Source organism: Caretta caretta, chromosome 4, assembly GCF_965140235.1.
Source record: "Caretta caretta isolate rCarCar2 chromosome 4, rCarCar1.hap1, whole genome shotgun sequence".
NCBI lineage: Eukaryota > Metazoa > Chordata > Testudines > Cheloniidae > Caretta > Caretta caretta.
The window spans coordinates 135,386,226-135,413,708 of NC_134209.1; the positions used below are offsets into that span (position 1 = coordinate 135,386,226).

Here is a 27,483-nt window from a genome sequence, read left to right on the forward strand (position 1 = left end):
CAAATTCAGAGCTGATGTAAACCCACACATTTACTACGGGCTTGCATTTGCTCACTCAGAATCTAAAAGTTGGACATCTTTCTGCCCTGGGTGAGCATGTTGGTGCATCACAGCAGAGGAGCATAAATGTGTCATTAAGATCAGTTTCTCTAGTGTGGTTCTGCCAAAAAGCAACTAAAAATAGCACTGCAGAGCTTGATATCTGTCAATTATTTCCGTGTCCAGCATGCTCAGTTTAGAAGTAATTTTTTTTCTGACAATCCTGCACACTCAGGCTAGAATCAGTCAATCTTGGTTCTTTCCTCCTTGTGCCTCATTACAGGATTATAGGGATTCTGCAGGTCAAACTAATTTCTCAGCCAAGTCTTTCAATAGATGTGAATACGTATAACCAACTCAGAAAAAGAATTCTGGGGATGTATGTTAAATAGAAGCCAGCCCTCTTTCTACTAGCACAGAACAGTGAAAGAGCAGCCAAGTTAATTTTGTCATTAAAGTCTGCCAATGAGACTGCATATCAAAAAGGAGATTTGAATAAGATCATTTTTATACAGTCACCTTTCATAGTAGAATTGCACTTTCAAAGTTGTGTTATGAGAATTGAAATTATACCTACCCAAAATGAATTTTCACTAATTTAAATGAAAATAAAGCCTTAAGTTGTCAGAGTGTGAGACTGCTTTATCAATAAAGCTCAGAATAAATAACCTCTGACATTTTTTCCCTTCCCTCCTAAAAATAATTTTCATTCTTCATTTTTCCAGGTGCAGTCCTTCTTGTGTCTGTAATAATTCTGAAACAAAGGCAAGAAAATGGCAGGAAAACTTTAAAATCTCCATTACTATCAAAAGGAGTGAGACCACACACAACTTATGGTGTGACTGGGCGCACAGAACCAGTATATGCCGGCTGGTAGTTGGCTAGAATTGTACAGAGTTGTAAAAATCACAAGCATTCTCTCAGTTTCTTTTCTCATGTCTGGTGATTTGACAGATATTTATTTAGTAGTGTGTGTCTGGGCAGAATGTAAGACATTATTAATCCATGGGGATTTGTTTGTGTAGCCAAAATATTTAATTGTAGCCGATTAACAAAAATGTGAACAAAAATGAAACTTAGAAAGTGATTTGATTTGTGCAGGTCTGGCTTAATTCAAGAATAAGAATAGGTGCATCCTTGCACATCATCACTCCCACCGCGAAGGAAGAAAAGTGTGTGTCATGGCAATCCTCTCAATTTCAACAACAGACAATACCATGAGTGAGCATGTGGTAGCATCATATAACATGGTCTCTTTACAGTATATGCTAGCTATTCCTACCATGGCAGGACTTAACACAAACATAATTCCTCTTAAGAACATATAGAATCTCTTCTTCCACTCCAAAAACGTGACTGTTTCCCCTAGGCAGGAGTGGGGCAGAGAAAGCTGCATGATCCCAGATTCATCCGTCTTCCATACCTGTGAGAGGATATCTGCAGGGAAAGTGATGGGCAATTATGGAAAAACACCTCTCCAGTGTTTGTTGCTAGTTCCCAATGGAACTGGCTGCAGAAGCTGCTCGCTATTATAGGGCTCCCTCATCAGGCAAGCAGCCCAACAGTCATTTCTTTCTCCTTCACGGCACTCAGCTCTACATGCAACGCAGACCCTCAGAGCCACCGAACTGCACATAGCACTGGGGAGAAGGAGCAACAAAAGGTATGTCTACACTGCAAAAACAGACCCATAGCAGCAAATATCAGAATCCATGTCAACTGACTTGGGCTTTCAGCACGCACTCCCAGCTGGGTTTCAGAGCCCAGGCTCCAGCCCGAGCCCAGATATCTACACTGCTATATTTTAGCCCCCAAGTGTGAACCCGAGTCAGTTGACCTGGGCTCTGAGACTCACGACTGAGAAAAGTCTTTTTTTTTTTGGCCACATACACATACCCAAAAGGTGAAAATACAAGATAAGAAGACAGGAGCAAGAGAGAAAACAGACAGACAGAAGCAGATACAACAACTAAAGTGTGAGGAGGTAGCGATGGTCTTTCCTCTATTCCATCTCAATCAGACGTCTGTTCAGAAAACGTTGGGAAGCACTACAGTAATTGAAAGCAGCTTTCTACACATCTGTCATAGGACCAGCCAGAACTGTACTAGATACTATTACTAGAAAGCCTATGACAAAGTAATGGCCCTATCTGTGATGACTGATCAGTCATTACAACATATGCAGTGCTGTACTTGTACAGAAAACTTCAGCCACTGCTAACACCAACCATTCTTTAATCTACCCATCCTCATGAGACACCTCTCTCCAAAGAAAAAAGCATGTTGATGCACCTTTACTGGAAGTGATTTTTAAAAACTGTGTAAGTAATTCCTTTCTGTAGAAGAATGAGGTGAAGAAATCCTAATCCTATTTAAGTAAGACTCCCATTGACTTCTGTGGGGCCAGGATTTCAACCATGGTGTAATACCACTATTCTTTGTGCATTATTGTCCCTTTCTACCAGGGTGGAATTCATACAGTTAGAGGGCCCATGCTAGCTGTCTTGCAAAAGCCCTAAGGAATGGGCAGAACAGCCCTAGTGGGAATCATAGAATCATAGAATATAAGGGTTGGAAGGGACCCCAGAAGGTCATCTAGTCCAACCCCCTGCTCGAAGCAGGACCAAATCCCAGTTAAATCATCCCAGCCAGGGCTTTGTCAAGCCTGACCTTAAAAACCTCTAAGGAAGGAGATTCTACTACCTCCATAGGTAACGCATTCCAGTGTTTCACCACCCTCTTAGTGAAAAAGTTTTTCCTAATATCCAATCTAAACCTCCCCCACTGCAACTTGAGACCATTACTCCTCGTTCTGTCATCTGCTACCATTGAGAACAGTCTAGAGCCATCCTCTTTGGAACCCCCTTTCAGGTAGTTGAAAGCAGCTATCAAATCCCCCCTCATTCTTCTCTTCTACAGGCTAAACAATCCCAGCTCCCTCAGCCTCTCCTCATAACTCATGTGTTCCAGACCCCTAATCATTTTTGTTGCCCTTCGCTGGACTCTCTCCAATTTATCCACATCCTTCTTGAAGTGTGGGGCCCAAAACTGGACACAGTACTCCAGATGAGGCCTCACCAATGTCGAATAGAGGGGAATGATCACGTCCCTCGATCTGCTCGCTATGCCCCTACTTATACATCCCAAAATGCCATTGGCCTTCTTGGCAACAAGGGCACACTGCTGACTCATATCCAGCTTCTCGTCCACTGTCACCCCTAGGTCCTTTTCCGCAGAACTGCTGCCTAGCCATTCGGTCCCTAGTCTGTAGCTGTGCATTGGGTTCTTCCGTCTTAAGTGCAGGACCCTGCACTTATCCTTATTGAACCTCATCAGATTTCTTTTGGCCCAATCCTCCAATTTGTCTAGGTCCTTCTGTATCCTATCCCTCCCCTCCAGCGTATCTACCACTCCTCCCAGTTTAGTATCATCCGCAAATTTGCTGAGAGTGCAATCCACACCATCCTCCAGATCATTTATGAAGATATTGAACAAAACCGGCCCCAGGACCGACCCTTGGGGCACTCCACTTGATACCGGCTGCCAACTAGACATGGAACCATTGATAACTACCCGTTGAGCCCGACAATCTAGCCAGCTTTCTACCCACCTTATAGTGCATTCTTCCAGCCCATACTTCCTTAACTTGCTGACAAGAATACTGTGGGAGACCGTGTCAAAAGCTTTGCTAAAGTCAAGAAACAATACATCCACTGCTTTCCCTTCATCCACAGAACCAGTAATCTCATCATAGAAGGCGATTAGATTAGTCAGGCATGACCTTCCCTTGGTGAATCCATGCTGGCTGTTCCTGATCACCTTCCTCTCATGCAAGTGCTTCAGGATTGATTCTTTGAGGACCTGCTCCATGATTTTTCCAGGGACTGAGGTGAGGCTGACTGGCCTGTAGTTCCCAGGATCCTCCTCCTTCCCTTTTTTAAAGATTGGCACTACATTAGCCTTTTTCCAGTCATCCGGGACTTCCCCCGTTCGCCACGAGTTTTCAAAGATAATGGCCAATGGCTCTGCAATCACAGCCGCCAATTCCTTCAGCACTCTCGGATGCAACTCGTCCGGCCCCATGGACTTGTGCACGTCCAGCTTTTCTAAATAGTCCCTAACCACCTCTATCTCCACAGAGGGCTGGCCATCTCTTCCCCATTTTGCGATGCCCAGCGCAGCAGTCTGGGAGCTGACCTTGTTAGTGAAAACAGAGGCAAAAAAAGCATTGAGTACATTAGCTTTTTCCACATCCTCTGTCACTAGGTTGCCTCCCTCATTCAGTAAGGGGCCCACACTTTCCTTGGCTTTCTTCTTGTTGCCAACATACCTGAAGAAACCCTTCTTGTTACTCTTGACATCTCTGGCTAGCTGCAGCTCCAGGTGCGATTTGGCCCTCCTGATATCATTCCTACATGCCCGAGCAATATTTTTATACTCTTCCCTGGTCATATGTCCAACCTTCCACTTCTTGTAAGCCTCTTTTTTATGTTTAAGATCCGCTAGGATTTCACCATTAAGCCAAGCTGGTCGCCTGCCATATTTACTATTCTTTCGACTCATCGGGATGGTTTGTCCCTGTAACCTCAACAGGGATTCCTTGAAATACAGCCAGCTCTCCTGGACTCCTTTCCCCTTCAAGTTAGTCCCCCAGGGGATCCTGGCCATCCGTTCCCTGAGGGAGTCGAAGTCTGCTTTCCTGAAGTCCAGGGTTCGTATCCTGCTGCTTACCTTTCTTCCCTGCGTCAGGATCCTGAACTCAGCCAACTCATGGTCACTGCCTCCCAGATTCCCATCCACTTTTGCTTCCCCCACTAATTCTACCCGGTTTGTGAGCAGCAGGTCAAGAAAAGCGCCCCCCCTAGTTGGCTCCTCCAGCACTTGCGCCAGGAAATTGTCCCCTACGCTTTCCAAAAACTTCCTGGATTGTCTATGCACCGCTGTATTTCTCTCCCAGCAGATATCAGGAAAATTAAAGTCACCCATGAGAATCAGGGCATGCGATCTAGTAGCTTCCGTGAGCTGCCGGAAGAAAGCCTCATCTACCTCATCCCCCTGGTCCGGTGGTCTATAGCAGACTCCCACCACTACATCACTCTTGTTGCACACACTTCTAAACTTAATCCAGAGAAACTCAGGTTTTTCTGCAGTTTCGTACCGGAGCTCTGAGCAGTCATACTGCTCCCTTACATACAGTGCTACTCCCCCACCTTTTCTGCCCTGCCTGTCCTTCCTGAACAGTTTATAACCATTCATGACAGTACTCCAGTCATGTGAGTTATCCCACCAAGTCTCTGTTATTCCGATCACGTCATAGTTCCTTGACATCACCAGGACCTCCAGTTCCCCCTGCTTGTTTCCAAGGCTTTGTGCATTTGTATATAAGCACTTGAGATAACCTGTTGATCGCCCCTCATTCCCACTATGAGGCAGGAGCCCTCCCCTCACAGACATTCCTGCCTGTGCTTCCTCCTGGTATCCCGCTTTCCCACTTACCTCAGGGCTTTGGTCTCCTTCCCCCGGTGAACCTAGTTTAAAGCCCTCCTCACTAGGTTAGGCAGCCTGCTGGCAAAGATGCTCTTCCCTCTCTTCGTAAGATGGAGCCCATCTCTGCCCAGCACTCCTCCTTCATGGAACACCATCCCATGGTCAAAGAATCCAAAGCCTTCTCTCCGACACCACCTGCGTAGCCATTCGTTGACTTCCACGATTCGACGGTCCCTACCTAGGCCTAGGAAGTTACTGCCCTCCCTTTGTGTTACAAAGGTGTACTTCACCTACTTTAAATACATTGACAAAGAGCAGCACTGTTGAGAGGGCAATAAGTCATGCTTGTACATGGATGCAGTTAATAGGCACCCCATATAAAGCAGCCGCAGCAACTATTCCAGACCATATGTTGCAGGAGAAATAGGGGATTGTACTTTAACCGTGTTACCTTTTGCACTGGGGATGGAATTTGTCTTCGCTCAGCCCTACTTTACTCAAGCTTTGTAGGGATGGAATGAATTTCACAAAAACCACTCCTTCCAACTACTTCAGTGTCGAGGCTTTACCATGTGTAGTCTCTCTCAGTGAAGTATTTAATTTTTCCAAACCATCTGTGTATGAAGAAATTGCTTTCATCTCCTCACATGTATTGCTGTTCTATCATCTCAGAATACTGGGTTCTCCTTTCTGTGTATATCTATTTTACAAAAATGTGCTGTGTATTACACATATTAAAAAACCCTGTTGATGTATGAAAGACCCACATAAAACACAACATACTATCTGACTACAAAAGGTAAACATATGCAACATGCTGTCATGGATACAACATTTCGGGTCTGTGTAAGTTTCAAAGCTTCTCTCTTTCACCAATAGAGTTTGGACAATACAAGATATTACCTCACCCACCTTGTGTGTTTACTCTCCTGGGAACAACACAGCGACACCACCACTGTATACAGGAATTAACACTTGCAACTAAGCCTGGGATCAGCTTGCTCCACCTCCTTACTGAGCAACAGAGGACTCACAGCAGAATCACCTCATTGTCCAGACTGCCTAATCGGCTACAGGAACCAAGAGGCACACACTTAAGCCCAGCAGCAGCATTAGGCCAATGACAGCTCAGAGCATTCTCCCACAGCTGCATTAGTTCCTGTGCTTACGTGTCCCCAGCCTTGCTCTTGTCTTTTTCCTGCTCTGGACCCAGACTTGCCTCATTCCAGGTAACCCAGCTCTGACCCTCAACTCTGATTCCAGCTCTGACCCCAGACTTCTATTCCTGGCTACCAACTCCTGCAATAACCACTAGGATTAACTCCTGTTCCAAGCAGTAGTCATCACAACCCACATCCCGGTCTCTCACATTGTGTTACTTTTAACAATACTAAGTTTTAAAATATTGGTGACTGAATTTATAGGTTGATTGCATCCTTCTAACCATCTCAGTTTTTAGTCAATGAACAGATTTTACAAGTAATTTAGCTCAATTCAGTCAGGAGTAAGGGCCTGGTTCTATATTGGGTCCTCATCCTCTCCTATATAATCAGAGAAGTAACGTGGCACTGAACACCTATAAAAACACCAATTCTACCCTAGGGAAGAAAAGGAGCCAGAAAGCATGCCAGACTCATTGCCAAATGACTCAAGTACATGGGAAGGAACTGTGGAGCTTTTCTGTTTTCAAGTAAATTAGAGCAGGGCAGTTGAGGCATTTTTGGATTCTACCACCTGAAGTGCATTGTAAATTAGATTGTAAACTCACTGGGGCAAAGACCTTGGTTTATGTGTTACTGTAGTACGCCCATCAGACACTGGAGCACTGTAAAATAAAAAAAGTACGGATTTTTCATACACTAGCCACTGCAAATGGGAATAAGGATTCTAAGTATAAGTGACAAGTATCGGGGGTAGCCGGGTTAGTCTGGATCTGTAAAAGCGGCAAAGAGTCCTGTGGCACCTTACAGACTAACGGACGTATTGGAACATAAGCTTTCGTAGGTGAATACATCCGACAAAAAGCTTACACCCACGAAAGCTTATGCTCCAATATGTCTGTTAGTCTATAAGGTCCCACAGGACTCTTTGCCGCTAAGTATAAGTGAGCAGATTTACAGCTCTTCAGTTCTAGGCAGGCACAGTTTTTCATATTTAGAGCCTGACCCAACTCCTAATGAAGTCAATGGGAATATTTTGATGGACTATAGGGAGCTGGAATGACCCCTTAGTGAGAAATTGCTTTGGAACCAGGGATGTCAGGTGATGCATTTTTTTCCCAAAAGAGCCATCATCAAACAGCAACATTCCACATGCACTAGTTTTATCTATCGGCACACAATTAATTCACAATCATTCTGACTGGAGCAGAGTTTGGCCAGATACCTTTACCATTATTCCTTTCTTTTCCAAGAGTTACAAAACCTTTAACTTGTATCAAAGCCACAAAGATCTATATTATAGCCCTAAAAATAAATTTTCCATTAATTTTAAATTATATATAAATTTTAAAAGTTATGTTACTGCTAAGCATTTTTATATAAATAAAATAAATAAATATGCTTAGCAGCAACACAGTAACTCCAGTGAAGTGTTGGTATACTTAGTTGTCCTAAGATTCTTCTATCTTTAAAAAATGGTCAAGTTCAGAAAATGCCCCACGAGTGTATTTACTCTTACAATATTACACAACTATTACATTTCCTTGAAATGAAAAATCCTTAAGGTATGCATATTAAGTGCCTGAACCTGAAAGTAACTGAAATACTGAATTAGTTCATACAATAAACATTTCAAATGGGTTGTAAGAAAGTCTAGTTTAAAACAGTTTTACATAGAAAATAGTCAATGTTATTCTGATCAATTATTTTCTGTTTCAAGTCTTGTTTTCCACTTTTTTCAAGTATTAGTACTCAATTCAGAGTATAAAATACCTCAATATACTTAAGAGTCTGAATACTGATAGTTTCATCTTTAAAAACTTATGTGAAACAAAAGTGGTGACAATTTGACATTGCTGTGTAGGTATAAAATGGAACTGGTTCAAATTTAAGTATTAGAAAAATATAGAAAAAATTTAAAACAATGCTTTTCACAGATCCTTAGAGTAGGAATTCAACCTCATGAAACAGGACTGGGAACTTGGAGAGCTTTGGTACACATTATGCATCCAGCGTTGTTAAGTATCATAGCATAAAAATCTATTTGCAATTCTGCATCTTAGTTTCCGCAGCAGGCTCTGTGCCCAGACAATCTCAGTTTTCCCCATCCTCATCTCATCTCACCTTCCCTCCACCCACTCACAATCCTAGTCCTCCCCACCTCTATTTAATCTCAGTTCTCCCCACTACTGCTCATTTGATCAGCCCCCTCACCCCAATCTCTTATTCTCTCAATGGTGCTTGTCCCAATTTCCTCTATCCATTCAGGTCTGGCTGATCTTGTCCCCCCTCTGCATTTGAATAGGCCCAATTCCTCCTCCATAGTGCCTGGGCTCAGCAGGGTGACACTGAAAGCACAGGGGAGATGGACTCCCTGCTCAGATCCTATGCCTGGTCCACAGCAGTAGCCACGAGGAGCAATTGCAGGGTAGTTCTCCTGTTCAGTCCCTGCAACCCTGGGATGAAGCATGCCCAGTACATGCAATCTGCACAGAATTTAGCTGCCAAACTCTAACAACTCTCTACTGAGCATAAGCAATAGGAAATCTTTCAAAGACTTATGACCTGGCCAAATTTGGGTGATTTTTCACAGGAAAAGCAAAAGGCACATTCCTGACACAAAGGCTACCCCTCCGTATCCAATCTGAAGTTCCTGCTCCAGAGAATGAATGTGCAAATTTCTCAACGAAAAAAAATGTGAAAATCTTTTTTCCAACATAGGCAAAACAACATAATTTTTCCTAATCTTGTTCTTGGGAATAGCGGACCATTTTTGCTGAAACTTAAAAAATATAAGAAAAAAATAAATATAAAAATTAACCTGACAGTAACCTGGCATGGAAAATGATTAAAATTTTGCAAAGTTATAAGCAACTGACTACAGAAATAGGCAAATTCCTCCTTATAATGGGAAGTGTTGGGCTGCACTGCCAGCTCTGCCTATAACAAACTGAAAGACATAACAGCGAAGTCTAAAGCACAACCACTAATACCTAGATAAAAGTTTAAAATGGTGCTAATTCCAGTCAACCTTTTAAAAAAAATCCTGAAGCATAAATTTTCATTATGAAGCCACAGTCCTTTTGAGCCTTACTGATACAGCAATACACTCACGCATTTCCACAATATACACCATTTAATTGTTTTTTAAAAGATTACGGTAAGAACAGAGCCTGCACTATATTCACTTTTCCAAACAAGAATTTCAAAAATTCTGGCAATTTCAAAAATAAGATAACTAGGAATGAACTTTAATATTTAATAAGACACTGAAATTTCTCAAAGGGTTGTCAAGGAATAATGACTCAGCAATATAGAATATCTCCATTAATACTTCTCTAAAGTAACTCCAGTATTTAAAATTATTAAAATAAAAGCCCCTAAAAACTTACCATGAATGCGAACTATAGAACAAACCAGCAATGCAATTCAATTGATTATATTTTCCAGACTGTATAAAAATACTTCTGATATGTTTAACTGAAACCATACTTCTATACTGTCTCTCATTTGATCAGGAAGCAACAACCTATTTTAATTTGCCTATTGTATACCAACTTAAGTGTAGCACAATTCACTGGAAAAAAATTAGCTTATACACCTCAGTGGCTGAGATGAAATGTAAACATTCTGATATAATTTCATGACATGCTTATGTTGCAATTGGTATTTAGAGTACTTTACAACTGGATGCCCAATCTTTGTAGACGTTGGCTACTAAAGGTTCTTGTGTCCCTTTACAGGAGACCGTCTGTTTTTTAAGACTTAAGGTGTAGAAAGTATTCATGAAAAAAGATGTTTTAAAATATCTTACTGAACCACAGACTAAATTATACTCTGAGCTGCATTCAAAGCAACCCTGCTGAGCTCAGTAAGGTTGCATGGGATATGAATCAGGGGAGAATTTGACCCATATTTGAAAAGGATATCAATTTCAAGAGTAAGTAATCAATAGAAGGAATAGGATTTTCAATAATTAACTAATTTAAGTAACTTTAAGTAAACATCTAGAGGAGCAAGCTCTAGAGTTTATTCTTCTCAGGGATGCAGGTAACTATTGGCCCAAATAATTTAGGATTGGGAAGAAAGCAGAAAGATTAAACCACAGACAGCAGGAAATCACTCTCTAAATTTTGAAAAAGTGTTGCAACTGACAGCCCTGGAGACTGAAGTCTTTATTTATCCACAGATAAGCACAGCATGAATGGCAGTAGTGCACACTGCTACACTAATGTGCTTCAGAACCTGACCGAGAAGGTAAATTGGCAGATTCCACAATCATTCAGTTTTTGGTCTCTGCAATGGTGACAATTAATACCAGTTCTGATGGTGGTTTCTGTGATGGGGACATCTGCCCATTAGGGACAGGACCACAACTATTCCAACACTGGAACTAGTACAGCAATGAGGTGATACAAAGCTACAAACCTATGAACAATATAAAAATTTTAAAGTACTAGAATTCAAGGTAAGTTTTATAATAACTTATTTAAAAAAGTATACTTATAAACCTTTCCTCACAGGTTATTTTATCCAAAGAAAACAAATATTGAAATATTCATTCTTATTATGCCAAATTCCTGCATTTTGCTTGGAAGTGATCAGGAAAAACTTTTTTGCTTTTGCTCCCTCCCCTCCCCCCTTCAAAAGATATCTAACTTCCCTTCCCCATCCTGAAAGAATATACAGCATACCTTTTTGGTTTTCATTTTAGGTACCTGTCTCTGCTTCAGCCTTGGCAATATAAGAATGGACCTCAGAAGAAAGAACGTTCCTCACAAACAAATTTGAGAAACCTTCAATTTTTACATCATGTGCAAGTCTTTGTATATTGATTTGTTAAAAGTGAAGTAAAAATCTCAACCACTAATGTAACACTTTTTCCTACATTGAACTGTGTTACTTCAAGCAAAGGATTAGTTGAAAAAGGAAGAATTAACCTTCCAACAGTGTTTATAAATTTTGATTAAAAAAAACAAAGCAGTTGCTCAGTCACAAAACAAAAATAAAAAGATTTCAGATTTCACCATGGGGTAAAGATACATTTTAGAATTGTTTCAATTAAAATTTTTCTAATAAAATGACAGTCACAAAGTTTTCATATATGGGGAACAGCTGTCAATTTCAATAATTAAAGCTAGATCTGCAATCAAGCCCTGAAAAAAATATACATTTTTATGATATAGCTATGCTTCATTAAAAAGGAGCTACACAGAGGTTCCGCACTATTAAAGGCAAACTAAGCTAGAACATATAAAAATTATTAAATGGGCATGAGTGTACATTGCATTTATGTGGGCTGAGTTATGATTGCACGAGTCAAAACCTGTTTGTAACATTGCTTAACCATATCGCAAGTAGACAAAAATAGCATCAAATAGTAGGTAAAATTTCAGATATTTTTCTTTACCTCCACCCCTCCCCCAATTCTATAATAATTTCCATTTAGCCTAAATAGTGTATGTATGTATACTGTAATTTTGAAAATCTTATCGGAGTCAAAAAATTGAAACAGCTTTGCTGAAATAATGGAGTGGTTGTAAAAAGTCAGGTGGTGAACTCCTAAACCAGTAAGAAATGACTTCAAGTAATCTGCCCTATCTGAGTCAAGCAGTCATTTTCATAAAAGCTGTTGAAAAAGGAACACAATCAGGTTAAATTTTATATTTAATTAGGTCATTTGTGTTAGTTTAAAGTCTATTTTACTTTTAAATTTTTTCTGGCTTTTTCATTTAACTGACTATTCCATTTCATATTTTGGTTTTTTTGCACTAACATGATGCAGTGTTTGGATTGCAAACTGCGGAGAAATGTTTGCCTCTGAACCAAAAAATGGTCACAGAATTTGAGAAAAAACAGCTTTTTTTACAAATTAAAAACACAATTATCCTAAATATTGGGCCTTGATTGCAAGACAATATCACTTAAGTCTGGATTTGTATAGTGCTGCAAGATCAAGTGTATTTCTGTTTAGCTGAAATTAAATAGAGGGAAAAAAAAGAGCATAGAAAAAAAATCTCATGCAAGGTTTCCCCTTGCTAGTACAGTGTGCTTCTTTCCACCATGCACCATATTTCTTGGTGGAAGGATATTTAAAACCAATTAGACAGCCATTTTGTTAAGAGTAAGAACAAATTGTAAAGTCTGTGGTTATACTGAGATATTCTCCTGGGTTCTGCATGGCACTCGAGCACTTCCTCCACAATGAATACAAGGCAAGCAGATCTCTTTGGGACTGCATACTAAGCCATTTCTTATTTAAAACAACTTGAGAACTAATAACATCTTTCAAGGATACACTATTTTAAACACCTGTTGGCTGGCAAATACTATCTCAAGAACTAAGTTTATATGCCTACCTGGTTTGATTTTAATTTGCCTCCAAACGGAAAAACATTGGAGGGAACCTTTTACATTTGTAAAATTCAAGTGTAACTGTAATGCTGAGTAAAAAGTTTGGTTTGTCCTGAAAAATTTCTGAACTATGTATGCCATAGTTCGTTATCAGTGCAGATGCAGCAGAAGACTGCTGTGGTTGGCTCAGTCGATTAAAAAATGCTTTTCACCCAAATGTAACCTTTACAGAATATATGTAAAATTGTGTCCTTCCCTGGCCCTATTCACAACTTATCTACAAGATAGTGTTGGCAGTGGAAACTGCAGTTCATTATTATTTGCATTCAGCTCTCATCCATCTGTTTCTTCGCTTTCTCTTAGGCTTCAACTTGGTCAATTTTTGGGGGGGTTTCTCAGTCTTCTGATTTTCAACAGAATCTACCCCAAGAACATGTTCAGAGCAGCATAACTGTCCATCTAATGTAGAATTTAGTACTGTCCCATCTTCATGTTCCTTGCAGAAAGAATTTGGGCAGAAGTGGCAAAAAGAAACAGAAGGCTTGCCACAAACATCACAGTGGTGCCAAGGACACTCCCACTTTCCTGTAATTAAAGAGGAAGAACATTAGATAAATTGAGATCTTCTTTGTTAACAGGAGAATAAACTTCATGTTGCAAAAAGGCAAAGTATAACTTTAGTGTTTTTATGTCTGCATGATAAATACTGACTTTGCTTTAAAAAAGTGGATAGTTTTAAGAAAAATATAACTGGAGATTTTAACTGTTACTAATTACTCTGTTAAAAGCAAAATAGTAGAGTACTTTTAGGTAAGCTCAGTAGACTGCATTGAACAGCACACTTGACGCCACTTTACTTAAACAGCACCAGAGTCAAATCAGTATAAATTATTCAGGGGGTTACTTGCAGTATCTTTTGAGTTCCAGTCCAGTATAATAAAAGCTTTCTGCCTTCTAATGAGAACTTCTGTTCATGTGGAAATCAAATAAAGTCAGTGAACTCCATGCTGTTGCTCTTTTGCTTTGGTTAATTTGTGGTATCTGGAAACCTCTATCCATCCCAGAAGTTCCAGCACCGAACTGACAGACATCTCTAAATCTATTTTTGTGTCACATTTCTGTGTGCACATCTCTCTTTCCCCTTTTCTGAAGTTTCTGACTACCAAAAACAAAAATAAACAAGTGGTGAAGAGTTAAATGTAGGGAAAATTAATTCTTCTTTGAGCATTTTCTTACATGGATATCCATTGCAGGTGATGCAGATACCACTGAAACTATCCATTTGCAGTGTCCTGGGGGGATCTGTAGACACCCTATGTCCTCAGCACTCTACTTCAGGATATTATGTGGTACAGCTCCAACCACCTCTCAGTCATTTCTAACCACAGTAGGCAATAAGCAAGATTCAGCAGCATTCATTGCTGTCCCCATCTGCTCACTTTCCTGAAAGTTTAGAATTTCTCTCAGTCATGCACTTAGGGACGAATAAGAATTTCTGCTATAAGCTGGGGGCTAATCAGTTGGAAATAACAGAAGAGGAAAAAGTCCTGGGTGTGTTGATTGATCACAGGATGATCATGAGCCACCAACATGATGTGGCCAGAAAATAGGCAAATATGATCCTAGGATGTATGAGGTGAATTATTTTCAGTAGAAATAGGGAGGTATTAATGCCATTGAACAAAGCACTGGTAAGATCTCATCTGGAATACTGGGTACAATCCTGCTCCCCATGTCCAGGAAAGATTCAGTCAAACTGGAATAGGTGCAGAGAAAAGCTAGTAGAATGATCAGAGGAATGGTGAGTCTCACAAGAGGAGATAGAAAAGGTTTGGATGTCTAGCCTTGGCTGAGGGGATAGGATTTTTCTCTATAAATATTATCAGGGGGATAAAGCGCAGGAGGGGATAAGCTATTTAAGCTAACGGACAGTACTGAACCAAGAGCAAATGGCTATAAACTGGCCATGAATAAATTTAGGTGGCAATTAGAAAGTTTCTTACCATCAGAGGAGTGACTTTCTGTAGTCTTCCAATAGGAGTAGTGGGGGCAAACAGCTTCTAACTAGTTTTCAGATGGAGCTTGTTAAATTTATAAATGGGATTATGCACAGGAGGTCTTTTCCAGTCCTGTGTTAGTTCCTATTCCATGCCCACCTTGGATAGCACCATATCCATAACAACCAAGACAGTCAGGCACAGGAGGGGCACATTCTTGATCAGTGTTCATTGTGCAAGGTTTTTAACCAATGAGCAAGGTTTTTATCAACCACAAGGAAAGTGATCATCTTCCAGGAGTGGCTATGTCAGCATTGTCTTCTGGAACCAACTGTCTGAAGCATGGTGGATTGATTTAAATTTGCTGTTTAAATCACCAAGTGGAAAGCCTCAATTTAAATCATCCACTTTAGTCAACTTTTCCATTTGTACTTCAGTTATTTTCTAAAGAAAGTGCATTCTCATTTGTTGATATAACCATTAAAACATGTTGATTTATAACTAAATAGAATCTTTACACTAGATACAGATACATAGTGTACCCTCTTAGTTAGCAAAAAAATAACTATAAGTAATTATATAGCTTAATATTTTCAAATTCCTATTAATTGTACATTTTTATTATGTTAGAAAATGGTAAATGATATGTTACTTGTTTACTAGATAATTAACATTTTGCTCATAATTTGCATTATGATAGTAACTGGAATTCAACTGAACACATAAAACAGCATATACAATTATTTTATTAAACAAAAAAACTTCTCTTATCAAAACATTTAAAGTTGATGTGTCCAAAATATGTTTCACATTTACAATTAAATGATTTACTAAATAGAGGGATTAACTGTAGTTAGTGAATTAAACTAAACTAATTATTTCAGGTTAGCCTGGGAAAATGTTCAAACATGTCTAAGGGAAAATGACTGGAGCAAAAGTTCCTAGTCTCACAAAAATGGAAGTCCCCTAAATTACGTAAGCTTTATAAATATGGCACAGTAGGTCAACAGTTAGATTCCCACCTCCCCCAATTCTTTTTTATATAGAAAAGTGGGCTATAACTCAAAGTTTTCGATAGAGGGTTATGAATTCAGCATATTTATTTTTTATTTTAAATGTTTTAAGAGATTATAAAAAATTTAGTCTTTAACATAATTCGTATTAAATTCAGATTTCATTTCAAACAGGCTTATTTTAAAAAAGAAAAAATTATAATTCAAATAACAAAATAAAAAAATCCCATTTAAATTTAAAAAATTGCATTTTTTTTTTTTAAATTATTGATTTTTATCCACCCTAGTCTGAAGGAACAAACATCCAATTCCTGGAACTGATCTGTCACGTGGCCATGAGCAGCCAGATGGATTCAAGGGCCTAAGAACAACTAGATGTACATGAACTTCACAATGCCATCCTGCATGATAGACTGTGTTGAGCAGGATCATGCTAAACCATCCTCCCAGAGCTGTTCAATCTTGTATCCCAATTCCCCGGCAGCGTAAGCTGGAACATCAACTTAGGCCTGGTCTACACTACGGGGTTAGGTCGAATTTAGCTGTGTTAGGTCAATTTAAAAATGAATGCGTCCACACAACCAATCCCGTTCAGTCAACCTAAAGGGCTCTTAAAATCGACTTCTGTACTCCTCTCCGACGAGGGGAGCAGTGCTAAAATCAACCTTGCTGGGTCAAATTTGGGGTAGTGCAGACGCAAATCGATGGTATTGGCCTCTGGGAATTATCCCAGAGTGCTCCATTGTGATCGCTCAGAACAGACTTTCAACTCCGATGCATTAGCCAGGTACACAGGAAAATCCCCAGAAACTTTTGAATTTCATTTCCTGTTCGGTCAGTGTGGTGAACTCAGCAGCACAGGTGACCATGCAGTCCCCCCAGAATTGCAAACGAGCTCCAGCATGGACCGAAAGGGAGACACTGGATCTGATTGCTGTATGGGAAGAATCATCTGTGCAGGCTGAACTCCGTTCAAAAAGAAGAAATGCAAATATATTTGCCAAAATCTCACAGGGCACGTTGGACAGAGGCTACAACAGGGACACACAGCAGTGCCACATGAAAGTTAAGGAGCTGAGGCAAGCCTACCAAAAGACAAAAGGAGGCAAACAGTTGCTCCGGGTCAGAGCCCCATACATACCGCTTCTATGATCAGCTGCATGCCATGCTAGGAGGGGACCCTACCACTACCTCACCATTGTCCGTGGACACCTGCAAGGGAGGAGGAGGAGAACATGCAGCAGGCAAGTGATGAATCCGTTCTCCCCAGCAGCCAGGACCTTTTCATCACTCTGGAGTCAATACCCGCTGAAGGCGGGATCTCTGACCCTGAAGCTGGAGAAGGCACCTCTGGTGAGTTCACATTTGTAACTACAGTACAGGGTTTAAACGCAATAGTGTTTAATGTTTGATTTGCCCTGAAAAACTGGGATGCATTCGTGGCCAGTACAGCTACTGGAAAAGTCTGTTCACATGTCTGGGGATGGAGCAGGAATCCTCTAGGGACATCTACACGAAGCTCTCCTGGAGGTACTCTGAAAGTAATCTGGAATCATTGCAGCACAAAGCATGGCAGTGAATGGTCCTGGGTTTTGGTCACATTCAAGCAACATTCAGTCTTTATCTTTCTGTGTTAGCCTCAGGAGAGTGATATCATTCATGGTCACCTGAATGAAATAGGGGAATTTTTGTAAGGGAACAGTAAAAGGACGACGTTCATGCTGGGCTGTTTGTGCTTGGTTAAAAGGGATCATCCCAGAGAATCATAGAATCATAGAATATAAGGGTTGGAAGGGACCCCAGAAGGTCATCTAGTCCAACCCCCTGCTCAAAGCAGGACCAATTCCCAGTTAAATCATCCCAGCCAGGGCTTTGTCAAGCCTGACCTTAAAAACCTCTAAGGAAGGAGATTCTACCACCTCCCTAGGTAACGCATTCCAGTGTTTCACCACCCTCATAGTGAAAAAGTTTTTCCTAATATCCAATCTAAACCTCCCCCACTGTAACTTGAGACCATTACTCCTCGTTCTGTCTTCTGATACCATTGAGAACAGTCTAGAGCCATCCTCTTTGGAACCCCCTTTCAGGTAGTTGAAAACAGCTATCAAATCCCCCCTCATTCTTCTCTTCTGCAGGCTAAACAATCCCAGCTCCCTCAGCCTCTCCTCATAACTCATATGTTCCAGACCCCTAATCATTTTTGTTGCCCTTCGCTGGACTCTCTCCAATTTATCCACATCCTTCTTGAAGTGTGGGGCCCAAAACTGGACACAGTACTCCAGATGAGGCCTCACCAATGTCGAATAGAGGGGAACGATCACGTCCCTCGATCTGCTCGCTATGCCCCTACTTATACATCCCAAAATGCCATTGGCCTTCTTGGCAACAAGGGCACACTGCTGACTCATATCCAGCTTCTCGTCCACTGTCACCCCTAGGTCCTTTTCCGCAGAACTGCTGCCTAGCCATTCGGTCCCTAGTCTGTAGCTGTGCATTGGGTTCTTCCGTCCTAAGTGCAGGACCCTGCACTTATCCTTATTGAACCTCATCAGATTTCTTTTGGCCCAATCCTCCAATTTGTCTAGGTCCTTCTGTATCCTATCCCTCCCCTCCAGCGTATCTACCACTCCTCCCAGTTTAGTATCATCCGCAAATTTGCTGAGAGTGCAATCCACACCATCCTCCAGATCATTTATGAAGATATTGAACAAAACCGGCCCCAGGACCGACCCTTGGGGCACTCCACTTGATCCCGGCTGCCAACTAGACATGGAGCCATTGATCACTACCCGTTGAGCCCGACAATCTAGCCAGCTTTCTACCCACCTTGTAGTGCATATGCACTTCCCTAATAGAATAGACACGTGGTGGGGTGGGGAGAGGTGTGTGCTGTACATCCACTCGAAAACCACAACCCCTCCTTTTAAATGTGAAACCAAACCCATTGCTTGCTATGGGGAAGGATGGAGCTGCAGTTTGAAACCATTCCCACACGTTATGCGTAAGAAGCCAACCCCGCATACCCTTTGCCTTACCATGGCTGCATGGAAACCGAATTCTGTTGCCCAGCCGTATGTGATGTGTCACCATACCAGCAGGCGCTCAATATAAAAGGCAAAATGTGACTTTGTACCTAAAGCACATGTGATGTCTGCTGTGAATTGCTTAATTCACTGTGAAAGAGAGACTCCCTTTTGTTCTCAGAAATGCAACATATTAAAATTTTACTCTACCTTTTTATCTCTCCCCAGGTGTAAATGTTTCTCGGCTCCCCCTATCATTTCCGTCCCTGAGGTTATTGCAGATTAGAAGGCGAAAAAATGTAGTCGCAATGACATGTTTTCCAAGCTCATGCAGTCCTCCCTCACTGATAAGGCACAGCTGAATGCATGGAGGCATTCAGTGTTAGAGGCTAGGAAAATATTAAATGAGCACAAAGAGCAGAGGCAGGAGACAGGAGCAGAGGCAGGAGGCGATGCTAAGGCTAATGAGGGAGCAAACGGACATGATGAAGCATCTGGTGCAGCCGCAGGAAAGCCAACAAGCGCACAGACCCCCGCTGCATCCATTGTACAACCGCCTGACCTCCTCCCTAAGTTCCATATCCTCCTCACCCAGGCGCCCAAGAACGCTGGAGGGGAGGGGGAAGGAGAGAAAGGGGGGGGCAGCTCCGGGCACCCAGCCACTCCACTCCAGAGGATGGCCCAAGCAACCTTAGGCTGTCATTCAAACAGTTTGATTTGTAGTGTGGCTACAATAAGCAGTGTGGCCTTGTCCTTCCCTCCTCCCCCACTCCACCCCACCCGGGCTACCTTGTCAGTTATCTCCCTTTTTTTAAAAATTAAGAAAGAATGCATGGTTTCAAAACAGTAGTTACTTTATTTCGAAGGGGGGAGAGTGGTTGGCTTACAGGGAATTAAAATCAACAAAGGGGCCAGGTTTGCACCAAGGAGAAATACACACAACTGCCACACAGAAGCCTGGCCAATCATGAAACTGGTTTTCAAAGCCTCTCTGATGTGCAGCATGCCTTGCTGTGCTCTCCTAATCACCCTGGTGTCTGGCTGCTCAAAATCGGAGGCCTGGTGATTTGCCTCAACCTCCCACCCTGCCATAAACGTCTCCCCCTTACTCTCACAGATATTATGGAGCAAACAGCAGTAACAATGGGAATGTTGGTTGTGCTGAGGTCTTACCTAGTCAGCAAACAGCGTGAGCGAGCTTTTAAAAGTCCAAAGGCACATTCTACCACCATTCAGCACTTGCTCAGCCTATAGTTGAACTGTTCCTTACTACTGTCCAGGCTGCCTGTGTTCGGCTTCATGAGCCATGGGAGCATGGGGTAGGCTGGGTCCCCCAAGGATAACTATTGGCATTTCAACATCCCCAATGGTAATTTTCTGGTCTGGGAAGTAAATCCCTTCTTGCAGCTGCTCGAACAGCCTGGAGTTCCTAAAGATGCGAGCGTCATGCACCCTTCCCGGCCATCCCACATTGATGTCGGTGAAACGTCCCTTGTGATCCACCAGTGCTTGCAGCACCATTGAGAAGTACCCCTTGTGGTTTATGTACTGGTTGGCAAGGTGCCAAGATAGGGATATGCATTCCATCTATCGCCCCACCACAGTTAGTGAAACCCATTGCAGCAAAGCCATCCTGCACATTTCCCAGAGTCACTACCCTTGATAACAGAACGTCAATGATTACATGGGGCTGCTGTGATCCAAGTAGCCACACAGTAGATTTGCCCACTCCAAACTGATTCCCAACTGACTGGTAGCAGTCAGGCGTTGCAAGCTTCCACAGGGCTATCGCCACTCGCTTTTCAACTATCAGGGCACCTCTCATCTTGGTATTCCTGCACTTCAGGGCAGGGGAAAGCAACTCACAGAGTTCCAGGAAAGTGGCCTTACACAGGCAGAAGTTTTGCAGCCACTGTGAATCATCCCATACTTGCAACACTATGCGGTCCCACCAGTCTGTACTTGTTTGCTGGGCCCAGAATCGGCATTCCACTGTATCAACAAGCCCCACTGCTGCCATGATGTCCCAATTGCCACAGCCCGTGCTTTCAGGAACGTCTGTGTCCATGTCCTCATGCTGGCGTCTCTTAGCCCGGTTCAGCATATACTCCATGATAACGCGCGAGGTGTTTACAATGCTAACATCAGTGGTGAGCTGAGCGGGCTCCATGCTTGCCGTGGTATGGTGTGTGCAGGAGAGCAGAGTTGCAGCGGAAGCGGTGGATGACGACGGATGCCACGAGAATAGATATTTATACAGAACGACGAGAGGACCTGCGAGGTCGATTCATGGCACCAGGAGAGCAGAGTTGCAGAGGAAGCGGTGGATGACGACAACATGGAGAAATGTGCTATCAAGACTGAGCTCATTTACAAGAGCAGAAGAGCAGAATTGCAGTGGAAGCGGTGGATGATGACAGCTAGTCGTACTGCACTGTCTGCTGACAGCAGCACCCAGGACACAACAGCAGCAGTGATCGTGAGCTGAGCTGAGTCGGCTCCATGCTTGCCGTGGTATGGCGTCTGCATGGAAAAAAGGCGCGAAACAATTGTTTGCCATTGCTTTAATGGAGGGAGGGGCAACTGATGACATGTACCCAAAACCACCCGCGACAATGTTTTTGCCCCATCAGGCATTGGGAGCTTAACCCAGAATTCCAATGGGTGGTGAAGACTGCGGGAACTGTGGGATAGCTACCACAGTGCATTGCTCTGTAAGTCGATGCTAGCCACAGTAGTGAGGACGCATTCTGCAGACTTAATGCGCTTAGTGTGGACATACACAATCGACTGTATAAAATCGATTTCTAAAAATGGACTTCTATAAAATCGACCTATTTTCGTAGTGTAGACATATCCTTAGAAACAATGAGTGCAGACAGTAGGTCTACTGAGTTCAAGGGTATTTTTCTTCCTTGGAGTTAAGGTAAAACCATGAAATGACCCTCCTCTGAACCAAGATACTGAATAGATTTAGACCATCCTTAGTGTTAACATTTTCAGCAACTGGTATTTGTGGTGTCTTGGCACCAATTGTCTTCTGGTACAACTGGTCCCTTCATTCCAAGCTTTGGTCACAGGCAGAGTTCCCACATCACCAACTCCATGTTCACCCAACCCCTCGTGCTCTGGGAGATTGGCTTGATCATAATTTTACTTGGCTTTGAATAGACAGGCTTTGCTTGCTTCTCCTTTTCATGTTTCACGTAGCAGGTTCAGTTCTGGGACCAGATATCTGTAACAGACCTCACTCAACCACATTTGAAACAGAACTTGAGACCCAGCACTCCAAAAGTCCTTGTACTTACCTCAGCCCAGATGCTGCTGCTTTTCCTTTAGCATATGCATCTTTGAACTATCTGAGTTTATGAGTTCTTCTGAGGATGATTTCACTATCTGTGTGACAGCAGAACCCTGGCCTAACTGAGTGACATGAGTGCCACTGCCTGGGTTCTTTAAACTAAAGGTAATTTTCCCAGAAAGGCATGAGAGAGAGTACTACTAGATCTTCATCTTCAGGAAGGACTCCTACCCCATTTACAAATATAGCACTCACTATAACAACAAAAAGCCCTTGATTTCGGAACAGGGACCAGTCCTGAAAAGGTGCAGTGTATAAATGAATATTTTTGCAAGCCTTGTATTAGACATATTTCAATACAGTAGTTTACTATATATAGCTTCCTTCCTTCCCCACCCTTCACAAATGCTTTACTCACCAAAAGGACGTTTCACCAAGTCAAGACAGGAGAGATGGTATGCCTTAGTACAGGATTTCCTATCACACAATACAAGTTGACCTCCATCCCCACAACGGAAACAGTCATCTTCAGACTCTTTCTTTCCCTCACTTTTTGTTTTACGTCTCCGAGTTCTTTTTTTGGTCTTTTTGCCTTTTTCCTCTGAAGAATTAGTGGAAGAATTCTAAAGAAGGAAATTACAAGTTTTTAGATCCCAATTTTGAAAAAATATTTGGAAATAACTCAGAAAGAAACATTTTAAAAAGGTAAACAGATCTGGTCACTTGATCTTTAAAAAATTAAGTTGCAGTACTAGAAAGGGCCAGAGAAGGGAAAGAAGGATGATTGCAGCATGCAAGGTTTCTGTGCTAGAAGAGATTAAGACAGTTTGGGCTCCCAGTTCCCATATGTTGGCATTAACAGACTTCCTCATGGGTAGTCACAACAGGGAGGCCAAGGTTTGATTCACTACTGGGATACCCTCTTATTGCGAGATGATGTCCTTGCAAAGTCAAAGCTGAGACAATGCATTAGTAGGACACTATGAAGAAGCCTGCCCTACTGCCACCCATGTGTGCATGTTTGGTAGATAGAGGACTTCAGTCTCTGGGGCTGTCAAGTTTTTCTAGCAGTACCAAAAGAATACATAGAAAAAAATGTTAGAACTATATTTTACAAAGCAGAAGAGTGGCAGCATATAAAATAAATGATATCGAGAAATTAAGTGGGTATTCCTACATAATCCTTTCCACGTTATAAGATCAAGAGGAGCACTCAATATTAAAAAGGCAACAAAAATAAAATGGATTTAAAAAAATTCAAAACTTTCTTATATATTTGCTGCAATAGCCTAGAAACATAGCCAGTGAGTTTGCCAGCTAATTGTATGTTGCATAAAAATATTTTTAGACAGTCACTTGAATTAAGGAGAACATCTGCAGTTATGATAGCTATAAAAAAAAAAGTTACAACAGTCTCAGATTTTAAAGGAAAAATGGTCAATTTTATAATCTGATCTGCTAAATCTAGGTCACATAAACTCATCCAGTACTTCCTGCATCAAGCCCATTAATGTCTGGTTGAGCTAGAGCATATATCTTTTAGAAAGACATCCCATCTTATTTAAAGACTTCAAGGGATAGTAATCCCCCACATTCCAAGATGTGTTGTCTCAATGGTGTTGTCTCAATGGTTTATTATTATCACTGTTAAAAATTTGTACTTTATTTCCAATATGAATGTATGTAGCATCAACTTCCAGCCACTGAATCTTGTTATGCCTTTAGCTTAAAGGCTCCTCTATTATTAGGAATCTCCTCCACTCAGATTATGATCAAGTCGCCTATAAATCTTCTCTTTAATAAACTAAATAGACCAAGCTTAGTTTAGTCTCTCACTGTAGAGTAGATTTTCCAGACCTCAGATCACTCTTACAGTTCTTTCCTGATCCTCTTCCAGTTTTTCAAAATGTTTTTGAAGAGAGGACACCAGAAATTGACACATTATTCCATGGTCTCACTGATGTTGTACACAGAGGTAATACTGTATCTCTACTGGATATTCCCCAGGTTATACATCCAAGGATCAAATTTGTGGTCAGTCATAGCATCACACTGAGAGCCCATGTTCAGATGGTTATCTCCCATGAGCGACTTACATATTTTGATCCTGGCTGTACATATAACCTCGCATTTGGCTGCACTAAAACATGTTCAAATAAGCCCACCTTACCAAGCAAACCAGAAACCTTGCCAAAACTGACCCATGATGTTTAATTTCTGCAGGGTTCTGTGTGTGAGCTGATCACAAGCTGGAGTGAAAAAACTCTTCTAAAAATGTATAACTAGGGGCACTGTGGAGGTTTTACATCCTCCCTCTGAAACGTCTAGCATTGAGCAATATCAAGGACCAAATATTAGACAGTAGCCTCTCCATAGTTAAGGTTAAAACTTTCTTTCCTTTAGGAGCTTGATTTTCCTTTCCTCTGCCATTTCCCCCTAAAAACTGCAATACAGGTTATTTTCACTTCATTTTTGCATTTGGCCTGTGACAGATTACAATTTTTGACCAAATTTGAGGTGATTAAGATGCCATTCCTGTATATAGTATAGAAAAAACACAGATGTCAGTTACATTTCAAATACTTCAAAACTGCTCGTTCAGAAAAATTCATATGGGCTTTTACTGAAATAACTTTGAGAAATCTAGTGCACAAAATTATAATTTTCAGAGGAGGAAGTACTGGTAAACTATGTCGGAATAGCCTGTTGGGCTATGGTGGACTTTAAAAAGGGGCCAAGCAACTATTGGAGACCTAAACTTCCATTTTAAGAAAGAAAGTCTATTGTTTTTTCTTTATGAAGATACATTTCAAAATGTGAAACTGACGTGGGAAGCTTGTTGCAGTGATTTTAAAAAAAGAAAAAAAAGTCAGCATCTTCTCCCCCTCCACTCACAGTGCTCTTGCCAGTTCCTCAATCACCAATAGCCTGAGCTCTCAGCTCAATTTCTGACTGCTTCTAACATCCTTTCCTTTCTGCCACACTCTAAAGGAGACATGCAACAGTGGAAGGCTATTCGCTGTGCCTCCTCCTACCTATGTTTTCCACTTGATTTCAGGATCTAATGACAGTTGGTCTATCAATGCCTCTCCCCTAATAGCTGAGCCAACTCAGCTTCTCCCCACTTCTACATAGAGAGAAGTTAAGTTTTACTAAGGGGATGTCTCCTGAAGAAATTTCAGGGTGCTTAGAAAGTTTTGAGGAAATTCCCTCAGGAAATCAGTTCCCGTTCACATATTTTAAGATATGTGGGGATAAAAGAGACGACAGAGGGAGAGGTTATTTTATCCAATGACAAAATCTTCAGTCTTTTCCTGGTAGGGATATGTCTTCAGCACCCCTCAAAGGGGAGGCAAGCAGCAGCAGAAACCACACCAGTCCCACTGAACCTCTGCATAGAAAAATCTGATGGCAACATAATGTTCACACCTTCCCACGAAGGAAGTGGACAGCATAATGTACATACACGTATACACACACACCCCTCAGAAAGAGGGAGGGATATATGGTACTATTTCCCACATAGCAATTGCTATGGATTTCAGGAGCAGATCTCTGATCGTTTTTAGAGGATGTTACTTTATTTGCTAAAGTTTTCATACTACATAACCCCCCTCCAACTCCCATATACTAAAACATACATACTGCCACATGCATTTTTGAATACTTACAATATTTTTAACTTAGTTTTAGTTTTGAAGGATGATACTTTTAAATTCAGACTACACTTTACATACCTTTGGTCTATCCCCAAGAAATCCACTGCAGTTTGGGGCACCACATTTACAGACAGTTTTTTCATTGCCCAGACAGTCAAGGTTGTAGTTAAAAGTCAGCTCTGTCCCTGAACAAAAGATAAGAGAATGTTTATCATTTCCCTTTAATAAATGAGAAATACAGAACAACAAAATACATCAACAGTTAATCCACAAGTAAATGTTCTACTCTGCTTCTCCCATTTTAGTGTCTGGTCTCTGATCAGATTTTCCCTCTGTATAGTTCACAAACATTGATAATGACTAGGTAGACGTCCAGTACAGACTTCTAATATTTATCTTATTCAATTATACATTTTATATAAACTGATGTGAAACCATCCAGGTGTGCACACAGCTGGCCTATGTAAACATGTTTTTATTACTGTTTGTTACATCCTCCCTTCCCCACTCTGATTGTTACACCCACATGCTAAATCTCATCTCAAAGAACAAAATTATTTTTAAGACAAGGACCATCTTTTGCTATGTATTGGTAAAAGAGCACAGCACAGTGGGACCCCAATACTAAATGGGGCTTGTAGGAGCTACCATGATACAAATAATAAGCAATAATAAAAAGCATCCTTTTCTAGGGTTGTCTAAGGCGCAATAAGGATGAGCTTACTAAAGGAAACGAATGAATCCACATTCTCTTTTCTACGAAAAGAAAACAAACTGAGCTCCCTGAAGAACACTTGTTCTGAATTTAATCAGTTAAATCAAACCATAACTGTCTCACATCAAGTCTCATTTGACAGAAATTCAACAAAGATTTATGTAGCAGTAGGTTTAAACTTCATGTATTAAAACACAAGCCTACACACCAGCAGGAATATCACACACAGCAAACAGGCCTACACGAGTGTCTCCATTCACTGTCCATTTTAGAGTCTCACAATTTGGTTGGCAGCTGTGATTCATAAAACGAGAATAGTTTCCTTTGGGGCCAGCATCAATAATACGGTCCTGGAAATTAAAGAGTAATAAGATGAAAATTTTATTCATCAGAAGAAATTACATAAGTTATTTTAAAGTGTTCATGTAATTTTTGAAGGATATGAATGCTCTTTTCACCCAAAAGCATGCAAACATTTCAACTTTACATGTTGTACTGAAAACTGTTGTGTCTCTCATAAACTGGAATGAGACACTCCCAAAGCAATACTCATGATCTTGCTCACATTTTTCCAACATCTATCACAGTCACATAGCAGGATAGATTTGCTTGTGAGCATGCTGATTTATACAGGTAAAAGCTTCAAAAAATAAAAACACAAATTAATCAGTTTACTTTTAACTCTATATTTGAAACACTTATGTTTTGAAAATACCGTATTAAATAGTATTTGTC

The 27,483-nt window shown here is 41.2% G+C and overlaps 2 protein-coding genes across 6 annotated transcripts in view; one reads left to right on the forward strand and one right to left on the reverse strand.

Annotated features, from left to right (window-relative positions):
- The window catches only part of LOC125636245 (uncharacterized), a 37,509-nt gene extending 26,032 nt beyond the window's left edge, over positions 1–11,477 (forward strand). The window contains exon 9 of one of the 2 annotated variants that reach the window (XM_048849103.2): positions 765–1,126. In XM_048849103.2, coding sequence (XP_048705060.2) covers positions 765–916 — 152 coding nt within the window. In that variant the 3' untranslated portion in view covers positions 917–1,126. Of the gene's footprint in view, positions 1–764; positions 1,127–11,400 lie in introns of those variants that run through there. The other variant, XM_075128106.1, reaches the window with a different exon arrangement.
- Positions 10,814–27,483, reverse strand: part of NSD2 (nuclear receptor binding SET domain protein 2) — a 150,738-nt gene continuing 134,068 nt past the window's right edge. For 3 of the 4 annotated variants that reach the window (XM_048849101.2, XM_048849102.2, XM_075128104.1), the window contains exons 20-23: positions 26,957–27,098; positions 26,112–26,218; positions 22,793–22,997; positions 10,814–13,625 (exon numbers count right to left, since the gene is read on the reverse strand). In XM_048849101.2, the coding sequence (XP_048705058.1) occupies positions 13,357–13,625; positions 22,793–22,997; positions 26,112–26,218; positions 26,957–27,098 (723 nt within the window). In that variant the 3' untranslated portion in view covers positions 10,814–13,356. Of the gene's footprint in view, positions 13,626–21,271; positions 21,597–22,792; positions 22,998–26,111; positions 26,219–26,956; positions 27,099–27,483 lie in introns of those variants that run through there. The other variant, XM_075128105.1, reaches the window with a different exon arrangement.